Genomic DNA, 18,637 nt, shown 5'->3' with positions numbered 1-18,637 from the left:
CAGCTGTCTGTCAGTCTGCCTGTTATGATAGACCAGTCACACATGTCTGCCTGTCTGTTATGAGCTAGATGAGATCAGCACTACCCATCACATTCTCTCTATGTGTACTACCAACACTCTTGTCTGTGTGTTTGTTTTTTCTTGGCTTGATTCCTACAACTCCTTGCTTGTTGGTTGCCCTGAATACCCTCGATTCACAAACTCCAGAAAGTATAGAACTCTGCTGCACGTCTGGTGCTTAGAGCTAGGAAATGGGACCACGCTCCCTGCTCTCCTTGGCACTGGCTACCCATCTGTTTTCGCATTCAGTACAAACTGCCTGTGCTGTGTTTTAATTTCTTTGCTGACTATTTCTCTGAACTTCCCTTCCCTTACACCAGTCAGACAAGTCCACTCCTTGTCTGATGACCATCTCCTAATTATTTTTTTATTATTGTTTGGAGTATAACTTTCTGCTTTTCTAAAACTTGTTCTCTTTGAAATATTTCTAAAGAAAATTAATTGCTTCTAATTATGCAACATCAGCATTGTTAAATATGCAGGAACAAATAATACAAGTATGCATGTAAAATAATTTGTAATTTTAAGTAAGAATTTTACCAACAGATAATTTAAGAAATCCTTTTTTCTTAGGGTTTTGCAGGTCGACCTGGACCTGATGGTCTGCCTGGTCCTAAGGGCTTCCCAGGGGCTATTCTTCCGCCACCCAGTCTTGAGTTATTCAGAGGACCCAAAGGAGCGAAGGGCACTGCAGGATTTCCAGGAATACCAGGTACAGATGGTTCACAGGGTGACACAGGAATCCGTGGTATGCCAGGCTTGTTTGGGCTTCCAGGATTAAAGGTGAGGAGTCTATTGTTCAGTAGATGAGATAATTTTGATGAAATATTTATCTTCATATAAATGAGACTTTGGTTAAAATTTGTAAAGGATTTGATTGCAAATGTAATTGCCAAATTCTTTGATTTGAAATTAGTAAGTGGCTATAGTAGGTGTAAAACTTCAGTGATACACATATATACAGACACACATTAGAAATAGGCTTAAACCTTCTGGATGAGTAATCAAAAATCTTTTTTAAGTATAAGGTGGACAGTCAAGAAAAAACTAGAGATAGTCTTTGATCAAAACTTGTTTTACCCATACATTATAAGGCTTCAGCTGTACTCAGAAATGTGATGTTCTTCTATCAGGGAGATTTGGGACAACCAGGTGATGATGGACTGGATGGGTTACCTGGTCTTCCGGGTGAACTTGGTCGCAAAGGTTTAGCAGGACAGTCTACCATAGGTGCCTTAGGTCGCAAAGGCCAGGGAGGTGTACCTGGGCTGGAGGGCTTTCCAGGACCAAAAGGACAAAAAGGTATGCATTTAATTTTCTAGAAACTAAAAGTGAAAGAGGTTCAGATGCTTGACTGCAGCTACCAATAAAAGATTTTTTGTGTGAGTGTTGATAAATGGGAAAAGAACAAATAAACCAACAAGGAAAAAAAGAAAATGCCCAATAACACCTTACAAAATTTATCATTAGTTGTAGGAAATTCTATCACAGTACCACAGTTTTTTGGAAAGCCTTGGAGATTTCTGAACAGTGATTATTTTAATATACATCCACAAACTGTAGCAACATTGCGAGAAAGGTGTAACTTTAGCTGATAAAATAAGGACATTGATGAGAATTCAACCTGCTTTCTGCAATCCTTATTGGCTCTCTATTTTACTGCTGCTCTGATTGGTTTACTCTTTGAGTGCATATCTACTTCCACTTCTCATTTCTATCTTTCCTCATTCCTTTCATCTTTCTTTTGGTAATTTTTTTCTCCTCTTCAGTTGACTATTTTCCCTCTATGCACTAGTCCTTTCAGGCAATTAGGGTACTTCAGATTTTCTTTGTATTTTATCTGTGGTCTTGCACTGTGATTTTTCTGTTCTGCATAAATTCCATTCTTAAAGAACGAACAGAAATGGGATTACTTAAAAATAAAAGATTGAGGCTTACATCAAAAAGAAAGTTTAGCAGATCTTTTAACAGACTTGGTTTTTTTTTAAGCCTAGTTGGTTTGTGATGGCCAGAATCATTAATTTTTTGTATGATTTCTTTATGATCAATCTTGAAAGATTCACATTTACATTTTTAAAGAATCACATTTGAAGAGCGATGACATGTCTTCTTTATTATCATTTTTACCTTCTGTATCATGTCTCCTTTGAGGCATGAATACATGTAAAGTATTATTAAATAATTTTAAAGGTTTGTAAAAGGATAGTAGATGTACTTAAAAGCAGAAGCTTACTAATTTTCTTGCTTGTAGGTCAACCAGGAGAGGCATTCCTCATACAACTTGATAAAGGTGACCAGGGAGAATCTGGGCTACCTGGCATTGATGGTTTACCTGGCAGAGATGGTGCTCCAGGTAAGAATAAATGAGTGAGGAAGTTTATAAGAAGGCTGAGTGGAAGAACTGACATGCATTAATTATTGTGGGATGTGCACAGGCTTGTGTCTAAACGTATCTCTATCCACCTTGTGCATCTCTTTATGTTTTGTGAGGGTTAGAGAAATAAATAGGAATCTCAGCCAAGTCATAGTATTTTCCTTTAATGTCAAAAGGAAATATAAAAGCATTTTATTTAGTTGCTTATGATAGACATTTGGGTTTAAAAACATTCTAATGGTGTTGGTTCTCTTTTTAATGAAGGTACTCGTGGTCCGCGAGGAGAGGATGGACTGCCTGGTCTCCCAGGTGAAAAAGGAATGGTAGGAGATCCAGGGTTACCTGGATTACCTGGAACACCTGGCTTTCCTGGTCCCAAAGGCTACCCTGGTCCTGTTGGAGATCCAGGGTTTCCTGGAGTTGATGGCCTGAAAGGAGAATCAGGAGAAGATGGCCCACCTGGTGCACCAGGAAGACCTGTGAGTGTGGCTGTCTCTAGACATTATTTTAGTGACAAGAATCTTCTTGATAAGACATTATCTAGATATTTATTGACAAGTATCTTCTCATAATAACACATAATCGAGACATTTATTGATAAGTATCTTCTCATGATAACATAATCTTTATAACAGGAACAGAGCATGACTTTAGTTGATGCTGAAGCACATTATCGGAGTTCTGAATGGATTTACAGAAGGTCACACATAAGAAGAAAAAGCAGTTAATGGACTAGTTGTGCCCTTATTCTTCTCCACATGCAAATTCTCATTTTATTATTTATTTTATTATTTTCAAACTGAATTGTTTGAAGAAAAGGGCAATTTATTTTAGGAGATATTTGGGAAGCAAGAATGTTGTAAGTGACCTTTGAAAAATGGAGCTGATTAGGTGTTGTGAATAGAGGCCAGCATACAAAGATGACTGCTCATTAGGACTGTGGGTGCAGATCTTTGGGAGAAGTAATACACTGAAGAAATATAGGTGTGGAGAATAAAATAGTGAAATATAATAGTGAAATAAAATAAAGATAACAGTGACAGTTGCTGACAAGACAGTCATTTGTTGATGGACTGTCCTGACATTTAGAGAGCTTGATAAAAAACAAAATTTTGCTATGATCAACTGACTGTGACTACTGCATTAGTTTTATTGCCAGAAATGCTATTATCACACTTGCTATCTAACTCTTGCCCCTATTAACTCACTGTAAGGGCTGCATTGGTTCTTGTTGCGTAACATGAGTAACTCACTGAAAACTGAAAGTGCTGTAGTAGTTTTATTGCCTAACTGCTGTTCCAACTTTCTTAGTTGCAAGGCATATAATACAAGGGTATTGCTATTAGGCACACAGGAACACATTTCACATGTATGTGAGCTTAGAGATGCAGAAAATTCATGCATCATTATTGCTGTTGATTCCAGGGGTTTCCTGGACGCAAAGGTGAAACACCTCGCACTGCCCCTGCAGGTGTACCTGGAGAGCCTGGTCCCTCTGGAGAGTATGGATTCCCTGGTACACCTGGCACACCTGGAGGAAGTGGTCAACCAGGATTGCCTGGTTTTGTAGGGAGGAAGGGTATGTAGGAAAGAAACTTCTTTAAGTAGCAGTAAGTCAGATGTCCCAAGGATTTCACAGAATTGTATTTTTTGAAAAATTATCAAATATGGTTTCATGCCTAAAACATGCAGAAGACAAGTTTCTGTAATAAAATGTATGCAACTCTGTGTAAAAATGTTAGATGCTGAAAGTGTCAGAAAGTTTAATTTCTTTTGCTGTTGTGCAGAAATTTGTTTTTTCAGTATTCATTTTCCTGAGTGGCACTAAGTTTTGATAACCTCATTTAGGAGAACCTGGCTATGAAGGTGTGCCCGGCCTGCCCGGTGAACCTGGTCGCCCAGGAGACGCTGGTCAGCCAGGTCTACCTGGTCTAGCAGGTTTTCCAGGAGAACAAGGAAGGTCAGGTATGTCATTACTGATTAGTTACTTTACAAGAGCATGCAATGTTTACACTTTTTAACTTTATCTTGTTCCTTTACCAAAGGAAAGATTGTTGCTTATAGAGAGGAACTTGAACGTAAAACAGATTAAGAAGTAATCGAGACTATGTTCAGCAGAACCTTTGACCTTTACTTTTTTTTTTACAGGCCTTTCTTCTTACGTTATATACAGTCCTGTAACAGGCATATCATCAGCACCTGTTTCAGTAAAGATGTTTTTACATTAGTTGCTGTTGGTACTTTTCTAGAATGGGTGTGATATCAATTTATGATCAACTATTCTAAAGACTTACATAAAGTTAAGTGCAACTGAATTTCACAGGACAACCGGGTCTTCCTGGCATTCGTGGTGATGCTGGACTGCCTGGCTTGCCTGGAGAACCAGGACGTCCAGGTGACTCAGGAAGACCAGGTTTACCAGGTCCCTCAGGCGAAAATGGACGGGATGGTGCCATAGGAAGACAGGGATTGGCTGGTTTACCTGGTTTACCAGGTAAATACACATGATGTGATGGACAGTGTTTACTCATGCTGAGATTCCTTTAGATTACATATTGTGAATGAAGTTAACAGTAAGCGTAAATGTTGGTGATCTCAACATTTCAGTATTAGTTTGGGTTTGTGAGGATTGTAGAAAGCTCCTTTCTTTTAAGGTGTTCTATCACCAAACGTTTAGCAGTACAGGTATTCCTTACTGTCTTATTTACTTACAGCGCAAATATTTCATTTGCTTTTTTCTAGGTATTAAAGGAGAGCGCGGGGCAATGGGCCGCGAGGGTCCTCGTGGTCCTGCTGGTCTTGATGGACTTGAAGGGCTACCTGGCGGAATAGGTGAGAATTTTAGCTGAATAAAAATGATTATTAGCTCTTAATACAGAATGCTATTCTACTTAATTGCTTCTGCGGGTAATTTTCGGATTTTGACAGCTACCACGCTTTAAAAAAAACCTTTAAAATCTCATTGAGGCAAACTGCGGTGTTTGGATCAACAGGTGAAGTAGGAAGCCCAGGCGATTTGGGTATTCCAGGGATACCTGGAGAATCAGGACCGCCCGGTTTACCTGGAGAATCAGGTCTCCCAGGATTGCCAGGATTTAAGGGAAGAGCGGGGCTTCCAGGCCCTACTGGTCGTCCTGGACTACTTGGAGATGATGGTAAGTTCTGCCAACTGTTCTACCAAAATGATTTTTTTTGTTAATAGTATAAGAGAAACGTGTCCTCCCACTACTTTACTGAAATCTTGTCTGTCCACACTCCTTCGCTCCTCAGGAGGAAACAGGAGGGCACAGGCTCTGCATGTGTGCGTGTATGTATCTGTCGCATTTAACGGAAGAGAGAGAATTGGGGAGAGACAGAGGGGGGCTTGCATGACCCTGTGTTTACTTATTCTTAATTGTGTCTCCTACTTGAGGCAGATAGGTGTTCAGTCACCTGGCTCTGAATTATGTATGTATCTCTTATTTCAGGACAACCTGGCCTTGTTGGCTTTCCAGGAGAAGACGGACTTCCAGGTCTACCTGGAGAAAAGGGCAACCGTGGGATATCTATACCTGGTGAACCAGGTATACATCAGTCAGCAGAAAGAAAAAATATAGTGTTTGCTTTCAGGATATTCATCTAATTTGCTTTAGTTCCTTTAAAAGCAGTATTTTTCGTAGACAGTTCTGAGAGAATAAAGGGTCGACGTTTATAAGCTTTTGAAACATCTTTTTAAAGTGGAAGTTTATAAAACCGACAAAAGAAAGAGACTGGTTTTGTGTCATAGGGCGTCCCGGCCAGCCTGGGCTGCCTGGACTGCGAGGGTTAGATGGATTGCCAGGACCAAAGGGGCAGGGCGGCGTTATGGGAATACCAGGTGAGAATTCCTCTATTTCCTTTCTTGTGCTTTATATGTCTCTCTTCCTCCTGACTGTTTGCAGCGATTACTATGGGGAATGCTAGTTGTCTGCCATTGTATGGTATTGTTTGGTCGGTTGGCCTGTCTTGGGTTCAGCTCTCGTCTCGGGCACACTATTCTTTCTCTGCATGTGGGATCTGTTTACAGGGCTGGATGCCTTGCCGTGGTATGGCTTTAGTTGCTGGCTTGGAAAAAAACAACCTCCCCCGCTTCCACGTGTTTTGTGATTGTAATGTGTATTATTGTAATTATACATTCGCATTTAATGCTTAATCAGTTTAACTAATTGCCCTGCGCTGGCTGTCAGCTGACGACTAGAAACAAGCTGTGAACCCGATAGAATTTTCTTGCTGAATTGTAACTTAAGTCGAGTAATCTGAAATGTCAGTGGAATTGAAAACGAGATGTGCCTGTGCAGGACTTCCCGGCTTGCCAGGGCCCCGTGGTCGTAACGGCACAGCAGGTGAGGATGGCCGCATTGGGCAGCCGGGTTTCAAGGGAATGAGAGGAGATGATGGACCTCCCGGCGTTCCTGGCGAAATAGGCGAAATTGTGAGCTGTTTTTTTTGTCATACCTAAGAGAGGAAAGAGAGAGAAAAGAGAGTGAGATTAAAGACGAAGATACTAGAAATGGCGGTGCTAAATAGAGGCAAATTATTAGTAATGTTTCTAAATGAACCTCGCCTGCATCAATCTTCTTTTCTGCGAGTCAGGGTGATGATGGTCGTAGCGGTCGACCCGGGCCTCCTGGAGCTCCAGGTGATCCGGGACTCTCCGGTCGACCAGGGGAGCCAGGCGCCCGTGGTCCTGATGGAGACAGGGGCCGAGACGGCAGGCCGGCACTACCTGGCTTGCCAGGTCGTCGTGGAGACGTGGGTCCCGATGGAACCCCAGGGATACCTGGCGAGCCTGGTAGAAGGGGTGAGGACGGTCTACCAGGATTACCCGGAGAACGAGGCCTATCTGGAGACCCGGGTAGACCTGGCAGAGATGGTTTCCCTGGAGAGTTTGGGCGCACTGGTGAGTTGTTCAAATGAATAACTAACCGATTTATCGACGGAGCTAGCAAGTGACAAACCAGTTGTGCTCAGAAAAGCAAATCTGTTTCAATGATTTTTATTTTAACTAACAAATTATCCTTCAATACCTAAAGAATGTAGAATAAAGGTCGTTGAGTGTTATAGAAGTGAAGTAAGGGATCATGAATATTTTTTCTAAAAGGATAGGCGTTGAAAGAGGTCGAAGAATCGCACATTGGTTATGTTTCATTTTTCAGGACCGCGAGGCCCTGTGGGACCTCCAGGACCAGACGGAGCACCTGCACCTCCTGGTAAAACTCGAGCGTGCGCGCATACAAATATTTCGTACACAAAGACACGCAAATACGAACACACAAACACTGACACCTTTCTGGAAGAGAAAACTGGAGAGAGAGAGAGACTGTCAGATTAACCGGTAAAGTACATGTGTGTTTTGAGACATGGGATAGGCGCGGTTAGTTAGACATGCGACTACTAGATAGAAAGAGTTGTAAATGGACTGCTTCCAGAACTGCTTGCAAACTGTAAAAAAACGGACATATTTGAATGGACCCTCCAACACACTTTGTGTACATTTTCAAGTACATACGCATGTCGAGACTATACCTGAGCCTCAATCGCAGCTTTTCCTCCTGCTAGGATCACGGTGGCTAAATAATGTGTACAGTTACTGTTTGTATTTGTTAGCTGTAGTTTGCCGTGTTCTGCTCAGCGTAGTCAGGAGGCGATAAGCAGGGACTTATCATATTTGTCTCCCATGTAGGGCGCCCTGGACCCCCTGGAGATGATGGCATCTCTGGCTTGCCTGGAATACCTGGAGAACGGGGATCAATGGGAGAGGATGGACTAAACGGTTTACCCGGCATAAAGGGAGCAAAAGGAGAACCCAACCAACTTGTCCGGGGGCCGAAGGGCTTTTCTGGAGAGCCTGGCCTGCCTGGACTTATAGGTGCGTGCTTTACACATTTTGTGTGATGAGAAAGTGTGTGAATTACATCATTAACTTTTCAAATATGCAGAATGTTACAAGTCGAATCCAACCTGGCTGATGAAACATTATAGTGCCTCCTGTACAAGATGACGATGAGAGGCACAACAGCGCTATCCAAAACATTTTTTAGTTAAGATTAGGGCCTTGCAATAATAATAATAATAACAACAACAACAACAATAATAATAACAATAATAATAATAATAATTTTTGAAATAAATTTCGTAAACAAAGAATCGTAAAAGTATCAACCTATCTGAAAAATTCCCAATAAAAGTCTCTCTCGATGCACTTTGTTTAGATAATCATATAAACACGGTATAACCACCATTCAAATTGTTGCCATATGGGTTTTTTTGCATGAAATATTAAACCCGCTTTCTCCCAGAAGCAGCCTTCAATGAGATTCGTACTTATTTTCATACATGTACATTTTTCATGAAACAAAAGTTTGTATAACATAAGTGTTTGAAGTGCCTTTCCTTAATTTTGAATAAAAAAGGAAAGAAAGGTTTTGTTATCTTTATTTTTCTTGTCCTCCAAAGGCCGCCGCGGAGCTAAGGGGATTGACGGAATGCCTGGCTTACCTGGTCTTCCTGGAATGAAAGGTGTTAGTGGTCTTCCTGGAGAATCTGGACAACCTGGACTTGATGGTGTGGAAGGCTTGCCAGGGCTAGATGTAAGCGCCAGATTTTACAGTTAAGGCCAATGATGTGCACATTTTACTAGACCTACATACGTGTCATATATATATATGTGAGAGAGAGAGAGGAGCTGTGAGCTGTAAAAACACTCTCATACAGAAACACCAGTAATTCTTACTTCTTTGAAATGCATAAATAAACTGCAACCGATAACCGTTGTGCAGGGAGACCCAGGATTTTCTGGACTTCCGGGAAGGCAAGGTTTAGCAGGGGAAGATGGCTTACGAGGACTTCCAGGACAAAAGGGCCTGATTGGAGAAATTGGGTATCCTGGTCCCAAAGGGTCTACGGGTCGGAAGGGTGTAAAGGGTAAATTGTTTTTATTGTTCACATACTATTTTGAACCAGCGTGAACTGCTGTCCTGTCTGACATGTGCAGTGCAACCCGACTAGGTAGTCAGGGCTGTTCTGTCCTTTTATGTTTGTTCAAGGCGAGGATTAGGAGCATTTTAATTAGATAAAACAGAGATCCGACAACGAAATGTGCATTCTTTAAGCTCGTTCACTTTAAGAAATCGTCGGTTCTCGTGTCCGAAACTTTCACTCCAGATATATAAAAGCGAAGAGTAAGAATATGATACAAATGGGAATGAGAGTCCATGCAAACTGTAGACTATATTAAAGAAAAAGCTTTTATAAAAGAACTTAAACAAATGGATTGTAAAGAAAGAGAATCTGCGTAATATGTAGAATACGATGAGGAAAAAACAGAAGAATGAGGAACCCAATATTAAAGAATGAATACAAAAGAGTTAGAATACATTGACATAAACTACGCATTGAAGATTGAACACATTATTGCACAGGTGCGACAGGACCAAGAACGCCTTTCAACAATTTCGAGCTTCTTAAAGGCAGCCCTGGTGACAAAGGCTTTCCAGGACTTCGTGGATTACCTGGTGATCCTGGACTACCAGGTAGGAGATGCATATAATCGATTACCTGTAGGCGATACGGTACTATGGTGTGAGGTAACCGATTTCAAGTTTATTACATTCCGCGGAGAGGCAGGAACTCGACACGGGGTTTGGGGGTGGTTGGTTGGTGGATGATGCAAGAGGTTTAAGACTTTCTAATACATTGGGTCGTGCCACTGTTTAAAAATCCTCGACAAAAACCAAAAGGCTGTGAATGCCTAATAGCAGCAGCAAAACAGCAGTTTACAAATCTGTCTTGTCCTCCATCCGAAATTTCAGAGAAAGTCTCATTTTTGAGTGAAACGTACAAAAGTGATCATCATTTTTATCAAATTACTAGCAAAAATGGACTGAATAGTTTCTCCCTTCCTATGTCAACAAAAGATTACATTGTTTTCAATGTTTCTCCCATCCGCAGGTACTGATGGCTTCCCAGGGTTCCTTGGACGGAAAGGAGAAGCCGGTGAGCCCGGTTTCTATGGCCTTGTAGGAGAGTCGGGCAGGCCGGGACTTGCCGGCGGACGAGGGAGAAGCGGCACACCTGGTTTTCCTGGGGAACCTGGTCGAGTGGGAGTACCAGGTGTTCCTGGTGCACCTGGCACTGGGCCCGGCATATTCTTTACAAGGTGTGTTTGTTTGTTTGTCTATGTGAGAGATTGTTGTGGAAGGGTGAGGGATGGATTGCGAAAATAGGAAATGGAGAAGGACGAGCGTGTGAAGCTTTTTGACCTGTCCTTTTAAGGATGAACTCCGCAATCTGCTTAACACTGCATCGGCAGCATCATGGCATTGAACATGCCATCGTCAAGTGCAACTCCACTGAATACAAACTTAAATTCATATTTTAAAGAGTGACTGCAAACACGGACGTTGTTCAGTTAAAAAGAAGTTATTGTTGATGCAGAACTTTTGATGCAGCTGGCAGAATCTTTCAAATCGTCTGATGGCTTTTTTGTCACAGACACAGTCAGACTACTTCACCACCCGACTGCCCCATCGGCACCACCAAGATGTGGGACGGGTACTCCCTCCTCTACGTCGTTGGCAACGGACGCGCTCACGGTCAAGATCTGGGTAAGAGTTCACTATACAGCTTAGTGGATTGTCTGCCCTTTTCTCTTGTGTTGCTGAGAATGGAAGTGCTTTTTTCTGTGCGGTGCCTTTAGCATAGCAAAATCAGGCCGCGTGTGTTTGTGTATGAGAGAGATACGTATCTATGCATACCATTTAGATATATATACATATAAAATACATGTTTGTGTATATGTAGATATATATCAGTTTGATTAGAAAATAGTTTTTAAACACCCCGTATTAGTTTTAAAATATTGACATTTTGTGACACCATACAGACGCAGAAGGAAATATTGCTCTCTAGGTGTATAAAAGGATCCACCAGATACTCTAACATTTACACCAATGGTGTAATAACACCGTTATAAGAACGCTGTTGAGGTCGAATTTGACTTACAGAGTTATCTGCATGTTTTGGAGGCCTCTCTAGTGTTTTACGGGGTTGTAAGTTGCGGATCAAATGTGAATACCTGGCCTTAACTACTGTAACATTCAATTGTTTCCAGATTTCACGTCTGTGGTTCAATAGTCTTTTGCCACACATTAACTCCAGCGAATGAGTGAAGGTCGAGGGGGATACCATAATTTTTGTTGTTCATCAACAGGTGATGCGGGTAGCTGTCTGCGCCGCTTCCATACGATGCCGTTTATGTTCTGCAACATCAACAACGTGTGCAATTTCGCTTCCCGCTCCGATTACAGTTACTGGCTGTCCACGCCAGAGCCAATGACTCCCATGATGGACCCGGTTTCCGGTGACAGGATTCGCCCGTACATCAGCCGTTGTGCTGTCTGTGATACACCCTCACCGGTGAGTATAAGTATATGTAAGTATATATAACTGTGGTCAAGTCCCACAAGTCTGTAATAAACCCTCGCCGACGTTACACCACCAGTCTTTACACCCTCGCTGGTCTGTGGTACACCCTCGCTGGTCTGTGGTACACCTTCAGTCTTACAACCAGTTTGTGACACATCCTCACCAGTCTGTGACGCGCGCTCTCCAGATTTTTAACTCTAAGATGATGGAAGTGTGTTGTTGTTTATCATGATTATTTTTATTGATTTTGCTGCTGTGATATCATATGCATCTGAGCAAGTATGACTTGAAGGAGCAACACTATATGAAATCATTTGAGAATTAATAATCTCACTGTCGAGAGCAGCCTTGACCTCTGTGTTAAGGACTAGGTCAATATAGTGAACACGTTCATTGCTTTCTGTGTCCATTCTGTAGTCTGAAGTGGTGTCTTGGACGGAAATGAGCAAGACACACACGGCAATTTTCAACTTGACATTGTCTTTCAGATCATCGCAGTGCACAGCCAGACGATGGTGATTCCAGACTGCCCACAGGGATGGAGTGGTGTGTGGATAGGCTGGAGCTTCGTGCTGGTGAGCATACAGCTTTCCTCGTCAAAACAGACTTTGCTGTGTTAATTGTTTGCAATCGTCAACAACGACGATGTCAGCGCACGAAAACTTGTTTATTTGCTTCTTTCAACTCGCTTTCTTTAACAGATTCAAATATGTAATTAAATATCTATCTTGATATATATATATGTGTGCGCGCCTGCACGTGTACTTCTGTTTACAGAGCACCGGCTCTGGCACCAGCGGCACAGGACAAGGTCTGCAATCCCCAGGCTCCTGTCTGGAAGACTTCAGAACATCCCCGTTCATTGAGTGTCATGGGCGAGGCACATGCAACTACTATGCCACGTCGGCAAGGTAATCATATCTTGTGCAATATACTAAATTATGTACCACCTAAGCACCTCAGTCTGAATGAGTCACACTTCATTGGGTTAATGCATGCGTGTACAATATTAGATCGACACGAAAAGCCTTCCTTTTGCTTCAGATCATATATATTCCGAAATTATTTTATTTTCAGTTTTTAAGACCTCTCAATAGTTGATTATGCGAGGTATCAAGAGGGAATACTGTAGACTGTACACTTGCAGTACAATTTTATCGTTTTACAACTTGTATCACTAAGTGTGAACATACTCTGTAAACAAAAAAACCAAAACAAAACAAAAACCAAAAAAACCCAAAAACAAACAAACAAAAAAAAAAAAAAAAACAAACAAAACAAACAAACAAACAAACAGAAAACAAACAGAAAACAAACAAACAAAAACAACAACAAAAACAACAAAAAAAAAAACAAAACCAAACCCCTAGGCATTTTCCCTCCCTGTCGTGTCAGTGTGTGCTGCTGATTTCTTAGCTCCGAAATCTTCAATCTTTTTGTTTTTTGTTTCCCTAACAGCTTCTGGATGACAACCATCGAAAGAGCCGACCAGTTCAGACGACCTTTGTCAGAAACTCTCAAAGCGGGCGATCTGAGGAGACGTATCAGCAGGTGTCAGGTGTGCATCAAAGACTTCGGAACAGGCCCAGCGTTCTTTAGGATGGTGAAGTGAGCGCCAGCCGCCATGTCAGGGTCAACATCACAGAGTCCGCGCGGGCAAGAGGGATAATCCGTGATGCAGCAGTTATTATCTACACGAAGAGCGCTTCAAATTTCCACCACCACTTGTCAGTAACACTAATTCTACACATGAGAAGCAGCAATAACTTCTTTCAGGGTCTCGGGAAGGGCGGTAAGTTGTGGGAAGGGGGAGGGAATCGTGTGTATATATGTATAGGAGATTACTGCTTGTTTCTATACCGCGGAAGTATGTATTTGTTTAGTATGAGACGTATGATGCATCCTTAAATTAGCTGCCATGTTCAAGTCCATACAGTTAACCCTGGATGTTTTTTTTTTTGACTGTCTATTTTTGGCTTACTGCGTTATTTCAAGTGGTGCTACGTGTTTCTTTTACTTAATGGGTTATTATTATTACTGTTAATACTATTTTTTGTACCTGATTCCGTGTTTTAGGCATCATTCAAAATTTTTGTGCTCACGGACCTTGTGTATCATGATGAATATACTAAGAATACAGTTGATTTTCAACGTGCATTCTGCGTTGTTTCCCAGCATGTGCCAAAAGTTTAGTCATCTATCACTGCCAACGCTAAGCTTCAGTCGAAGTTTGGTTCGCACTTAATGTGATATGGATGGTTTTGTGAATTTTTTTTTCTGATTGTGAGTGTGTTACTTATCTCTTTGCTGAAATATTTGCTGAAATATTTTTGAAATGTTGTCAGATCAGCATGCAGAATAAAAGTGTCTATGAGTACGCCGACATTTGTATTCACAAATAATCTTGTCATCTCATTTAGTATGTGTATTATTTTTTTTTTTACCTTAGGGGCCGGGGGAAAACCCATTTATTGAAACTTTTCTTTAGTAGCCATTGGCACATCGAATATAAGTATTGGGAATTCCTTCACATAGAGCACTGCCTGTGCGTCTATCAGTTTACCAATGTACCTAATGAACACCTGCTAAGACCGTGAATGGATAACCCTAAGAAGTCAAATTTCAATACAGAAGTCCATGAGTAGTCGGTTTGTAATCAGTTGTTGTAATTTTTTAACTCTAATTCTTAGCGAGATAACTTGACTAGTCCCTTCTAGACGTATATGTGTTAAAATTCTAGAAACAGTTACTGCATGGATCCTTAAATAATCCTCAAAATACATAACAGATTATTTCATGACAACATTACAAGCAGAAAGGTAGACTTTAATTTCAATTAGACTTTATTATAAAGGTAGGGGAGAAAAGACAACAAATAATACATAAACCGAATAAAATCTTATCTAGGTGAGATTTAGCTACTGTCACACCCTGATTTTCTACAAGTTGCTCATGTGATAGAGACATTAGTAGATTAAACATTAAAGCAGAGAGTCAAACCGTCGCTAAACATTTGGCTCTGTACTGGTTCGTTCATTTTTTGTACTTCTGGAATAAACATCATTTGGCTTAAAGAATACTTTTTAAACTGTTATGCTTCAGCGAGAATTTGAGAGACTGTATGTCACCCTGTTCCAATATTTATGTTCATGCATCTTAGAAATCCTCCCTCAATGAAAACGGTGTCTGCTCGTTAGAAATAAAATATTAATTTTGTAATTTTTGTTCGGCATCTTTGATGAGTCGTCGTAGGTTGCAGTAACTCTGCAATGTTTGTTTCATCGTTGCGCAGGTCGGGTGGTAGCATCTCTGATCTTGGCTTGAGCCAGTAAAATCTTTCTTCTCTGCTCTTCCTTTTCCTGCCTCCTCTTTTCCATGATAACATTTATTGTGTATATAAAGGGGTTGAGGGCAGGCTTGAGGGGAAGAACAAAGATAGCCAAGGTCACATGTACATCGCTGGCGACCGGTACGCCAGTGGAGGTCATGAACCCCATCAAACCAATCGGAAACCAACACGCGAAATCGAATATGGCGATCGTTATGAGCCTTCGTGCCAGAGTCAGGTCGGTCCCCTTCTTGGTGGTGTCTGTAGCGGACATGCTGTTGATCCTAACTGACCAAAAGATGGCGGCTTGTCCGGCAGCAATGGCGAAGAAGAGAAAGAAGTTTAGGACTATCAGGACACGGAAGGTGTAGTCGTAGACAGAGGAGTTATTCCGCGTGACGGGCAGCGGAACGCACATGCCGGTCCGGGCGTAGAACTGCCAGTGAGACGTGACCGGAAGTAGGGGAACGAGAGCCAGCAGAGCACCTGCCAGCCAGGCCACGGCGCACGCGATCTGCGCAGATCGCTTCCGGAACCTCAGAGTGCTGAACGGGAAACGGAGCACGAGGACGCGGTCGAGGGTGATGAGGCAGACAAGCAGAGCCGACACCTCGCTTGACAGGAACGAGGTGAAGCCGGCGAATTTGCAGACGATACCCTCCTTCCAATCCGACTCGTGCCGGAAATACTCTCCCATGTAGACACGGTCGGCCACCCCCACCACCGACAGGTACACTCCCATGAGGAAGTCCGATACGCACAGGTTGGTGACGAAGACATCGTAACCAAGATCGTTCTTCTCCTTGCGAAGAAGCAGTCGGTAGGCTAGGGCAGACAGATTGCCCACGAGGGCCAGCGCGGCGAAGGATGCCAGAAACACTCGGTAGAGGGGCGAGCGAAGGAGGGCATCACAGGAAGAGAGATGATCGGAGGGAGCCTGGCAGCTTTGGACGTTAAAATCCGCGGGTAGGATAGCCGGACAACACAACTTAAAGTTGTCGGCAAAGACGGTCTGCAGCCTGACCAGCCCCGAGAACATGTCTGGCGGAAAGGCGATGACTGGGCAACCACGCATGTCCAGCAAACGAAGCTCTTTGAACGGCTTGAAGCCTTCTCCTAGCACGAATTCCACCCCGCTGTTGGAGAATTCAGGTGACGCAGGTGAGGAAAGCCGGCCAACGTGTTAGAGCTAAGTTCAGTGACCTGTACGCCGGAGAGGTCAAGGATATGAAGACTGTGAGAGAAGAGACCGGAGAAGAAGGGGTAGATAAGGGGGTTGTTGCTGAGGAAGAGCTGTCGAAGATTCTGCAGACTCGTCAGGAACTCTCCGCTTACTGATGTCAGCAAGTTTTGGCTCAGGTCCAGGATCTGAAGATTGGGGAGACGAACAGTGTCCAGGTGAGTGAGATCGCACTGCGCAAGGTCTAGATAAACCAGCATCGAGTTGTATCGTAAGCTACCCAGAGAGACTCCCGCCCCACGTATCCTTAAGAAGCGCAAGTCCGCAAACGGCTCCAACATGGCCGCATCAGAGCAGAAAAAAGCGAGTCCGATGCATGTACAGTTCTTGGGACAGCTGACCGCACACGCCAGTTCGTCATCGCCCTGCGGGCAGTGGTACACGCTGTCGCACACGTCGCTCACCTGCAAACAGATGTTGGAGTCACGGCAGCGGTAAAGACCTGGACACACGTACGTGTCGCAGTCCGCTTCATCTTCTCTGCCGGGGCAGTCGAACGCCTTGTTACACCGGAGGTAAATGGGGAGGCAGTAGTAGTCGACCTTACCCGGACACCGGAAATGCGTCCCTGGACACTGGGTCTCGTTCCCGCTCGCGCTTTGGGCGACGCTGAGTGGCCGAACAACAAAGGTGCCGTTGGTAGCAAAGTCCAAGATGGCGGGTGGGGGGAGGCTGGCGATGTCCTCCATCTTCTCTCCGTAGCAGAGTTGCTCGTCGGCTTGGTTCACACATTGTTCTTGGCCGTCGCACCACTCGTAGAGAGATATACACTGCAAGAACACAGGGTAATGCTAACCGGAAAATGGCACGTTTACACTACAAGTGATGTTCTTACATTAATTAATCTTGGGCTTTTTTACAATTGAACTGTTTATATTTATCACATTTGCAATAACTCGCATTAACCATGAGGCTTACTCTTAAGGTCTTGTTGCACTTGATATGCCTAAAGTACAAGACATCCCTTACCTGCTGGTTGCCACAGTTCCTTGGCTTGTCCAGGGTACATGGCGGAAAAACACAAAAATCTTCATCCGTTCCGTCGTTGCAGTCTCGCCGATGGTCGCATACTAGGGTATACGGCACGCGCTCCAGTTCGTTCCCGCACTCATACATTGGCGGAAGTGGCATCATCAGAGCCGTGCACGTGTAAGCAGACGCATAGCCCGTACCCCAGCAGTCGCTGCGCAGGTCACATGACAGGAAATCTCGCGTGACGTGACCCTCGGGACACAGGTGGAGATTGACGTTCGAAACATGCCTTACCGATAGTGGATTTCCGGTAACCAAAAATGACTTGTCCTCGAAAGGCACCGGAAGAGCAGCCTCATCCTGGGCCTCGCACATGTAGTGGAAGAATCCCTGCTCGTCGCAGGCGCCTGGCCAGAGGGTCGGGAGGTCCACGACGGGTTCATTTTCGAAGCGACGAAGGGTCGCGCACGCAGGCCTTCTGGTCATCCCGAAGATTTTGACGAAGTAGGCCATAGTACCGTCTGCCCACTGCCAGCTCCTCTTGTAACTTCAAACAGATCGATGCAGAAATAGTAGTAGGGGTTAAATAGTGGAACAGGTATGTGAAATGTGAGCGCAAACAAATACATACCAGTTTATTGAAAAACAAGAACAAGTTTGAAAAATTTGTAAACTGAACTCAGTGTGTGAACAAGAAAGTAGTAGAAGTATCTGACAATAAATTATACACATAAAATGGGAGAGTAGTGTTGAGTTATGCTAATATTTTGTTTTCATTTTATGGCAAAGAAACGACAATACTAGTTAACAGTCAAAGAATTTATAAAGTCTTGCCCATAAAGAAGCAAGCTTAATATCGCCGTGCTTACAGGACTACAAACGAACCGCAAGTTTTCCTGATAAGTTGTAAGTGCATAAGGGATAACAAAATTTGGAGAACGAAGGTGAGTATTTGAGTAGCTAGCAGAAAAGTTTGCTAGTTACATCAGGGATTTATATATGAGTTGTTTAAATAGAACACAGGACAGACGATAGTTTTCAACAATTTAAAACAAAACAAAAGTACAAAAACAGCAAGCTGAAAACAACCATTTACAATTACAATGCCATAATATCAATTTTTAAAACACAAAAATGTCTGGCATTCAGAAACTAAAGACTCTAGTGGTCCTGGGACACATACACGCGTGTGTACAATAGTTTTGGTGATAATCAAACA

The 18,637-nt window shown here is 42.9% G+C and overlaps 2 protein-coding genes across 2 annotated transcripts in view; one reads left to right on the top strand and one right to left on the bottom strand.

Moving 5' to 3' along the window:
* Positions 1 to 14,955, top strand: part of LOC112555655 (collagen alpha-5(IV) chain-like) — a 29,749-nt gene extending 14,794 nt beyond the window's left edge. Inside the window, exons 19-42 of the mRNA XM_025224097.1 lie at positions 634 to 843; positions 1,194 to 1,362; positions 2,312 to 2,413; positions 2,699 to 2,913; positions 3,860 to 4,013; positions 4,283 to 4,399; positions 4,758 to 4,928; positions 5,177 to 5,266; positions 5,428 to 5,589; positions 5,902 to 5,997; positions 6,201 to 6,290; positions 6,751 to 6,884; positions 7,046 to 7,352; positions 7,609 to 7,662; positions 8,136 to 8,321; positions 8,909 to 9,042; positions 9,232 to 9,376; positions 9,874 to 9,984; positions 10,403 to 10,610; positions 10,946 to 11,058; positions 11,664 to 11,869; positions 12,367 to 12,453; positions 12,656 to 12,789; positions 13,337 to 14,955. Of these exons, the coding sequence (XP_025079882.1) occupies positions 634 to 843; positions 1,194 to 1,362; positions 2,312 to 2,413; positions 2,699 to 2,913; positions 3,860 to 4,013; positions 4,283 to 4,399; positions 4,758 to 4,928; positions 5,177 to 5,266; positions 5,428 to 5,589; positions 5,902 to 5,997; positions 6,201 to 6,290; positions 6,751 to 6,884; positions 7,046 to 7,352; positions 7,609 to 7,662; positions 8,136 to 8,321; positions 8,909 to 9,042; positions 9,232 to 9,376; positions 9,874 to 9,984; positions 10,403 to 10,610; positions 10,946 to 11,058; positions 11,664 to 11,869; positions 12,367 to 12,453; positions 12,656 to 12,789; positions 13,337 to 13,490 (3,549 nt within the window). The 3' untranslated portion in view covers positions 13,491 to 14,955. The remainder of the gene's footprint in view (positions 1 to 633; positions 844 to 1,193; positions 1,363 to 2,311; positions 2,414 to 2,698; positions 2,914 to 3,859; positions 4,014 to 4,282; positions 4,400 to 4,757; positions 4,929 to 5,176; positions 5,267 to 5,427; positions 5,590 to 5,901; positions 5,998 to 6,200; positions 6,291 to 6,750; positions 6,885 to 7,045; positions 7,353 to 7,608; positions 7,663 to 8,135; positions 8,322 to 8,908; positions 9,043 to 9,231; positions 9,377 to 9,873; positions 9,985 to 10,402; positions 10,611 to 10,945; positions 11,059 to 11,663; positions 11,870 to 12,366; positions 12,454 to 12,655; positions 12,790 to 13,336) is intronic.
* A 201-nt stretch (positions 14,956 to 15,156) lies between these two features.
* LOC112554831 (G-protein coupled receptor GRL101-like) lies at positions 15,157 to 16,281 on the bottom strand. The gene has a single exon (XM_025222885.1). It carries the CDS (start codon positions 16,279 to 16,281, stop codon positions 15,157 to 15,159), a length of 1,125 nt encoding a protein of 374 aa, XP_025078670.1.
* Between the last annotated feature and the right edge of the window lie 2,356 nt (positions 16,282 to 18,637).

The sequence above is a fragment of the Pomacea canaliculata genome, linkage group LG14 (assembly GCF_003073045.1).
Source record: "Pomacea canaliculata isolate SZHN2017 linkage group LG14, ASM307304v1, whole genome shotgun sequence".
NCBI classification, from domain to species: domain Eukaryota; kingdom Metazoa; phylum Mollusca; class Gastropoda; order Architaenioglossa; family Ampullariidae; genus Pomacea; species Pomacea canaliculata.
This window is presented reverse-complemented; position numbering and strand designations above follow the sequence as displayed.

Bases quoted from the DNA above. Each gene is read 5' to 3' on its own strand.
- LOC112554831 (XM_025222885.1), bottom strand. From the start codon at position 16,281: ATGCGTGGTTGCCCAGTCATCGCCTTTCCGCCAGACATGTTCTCGGGG.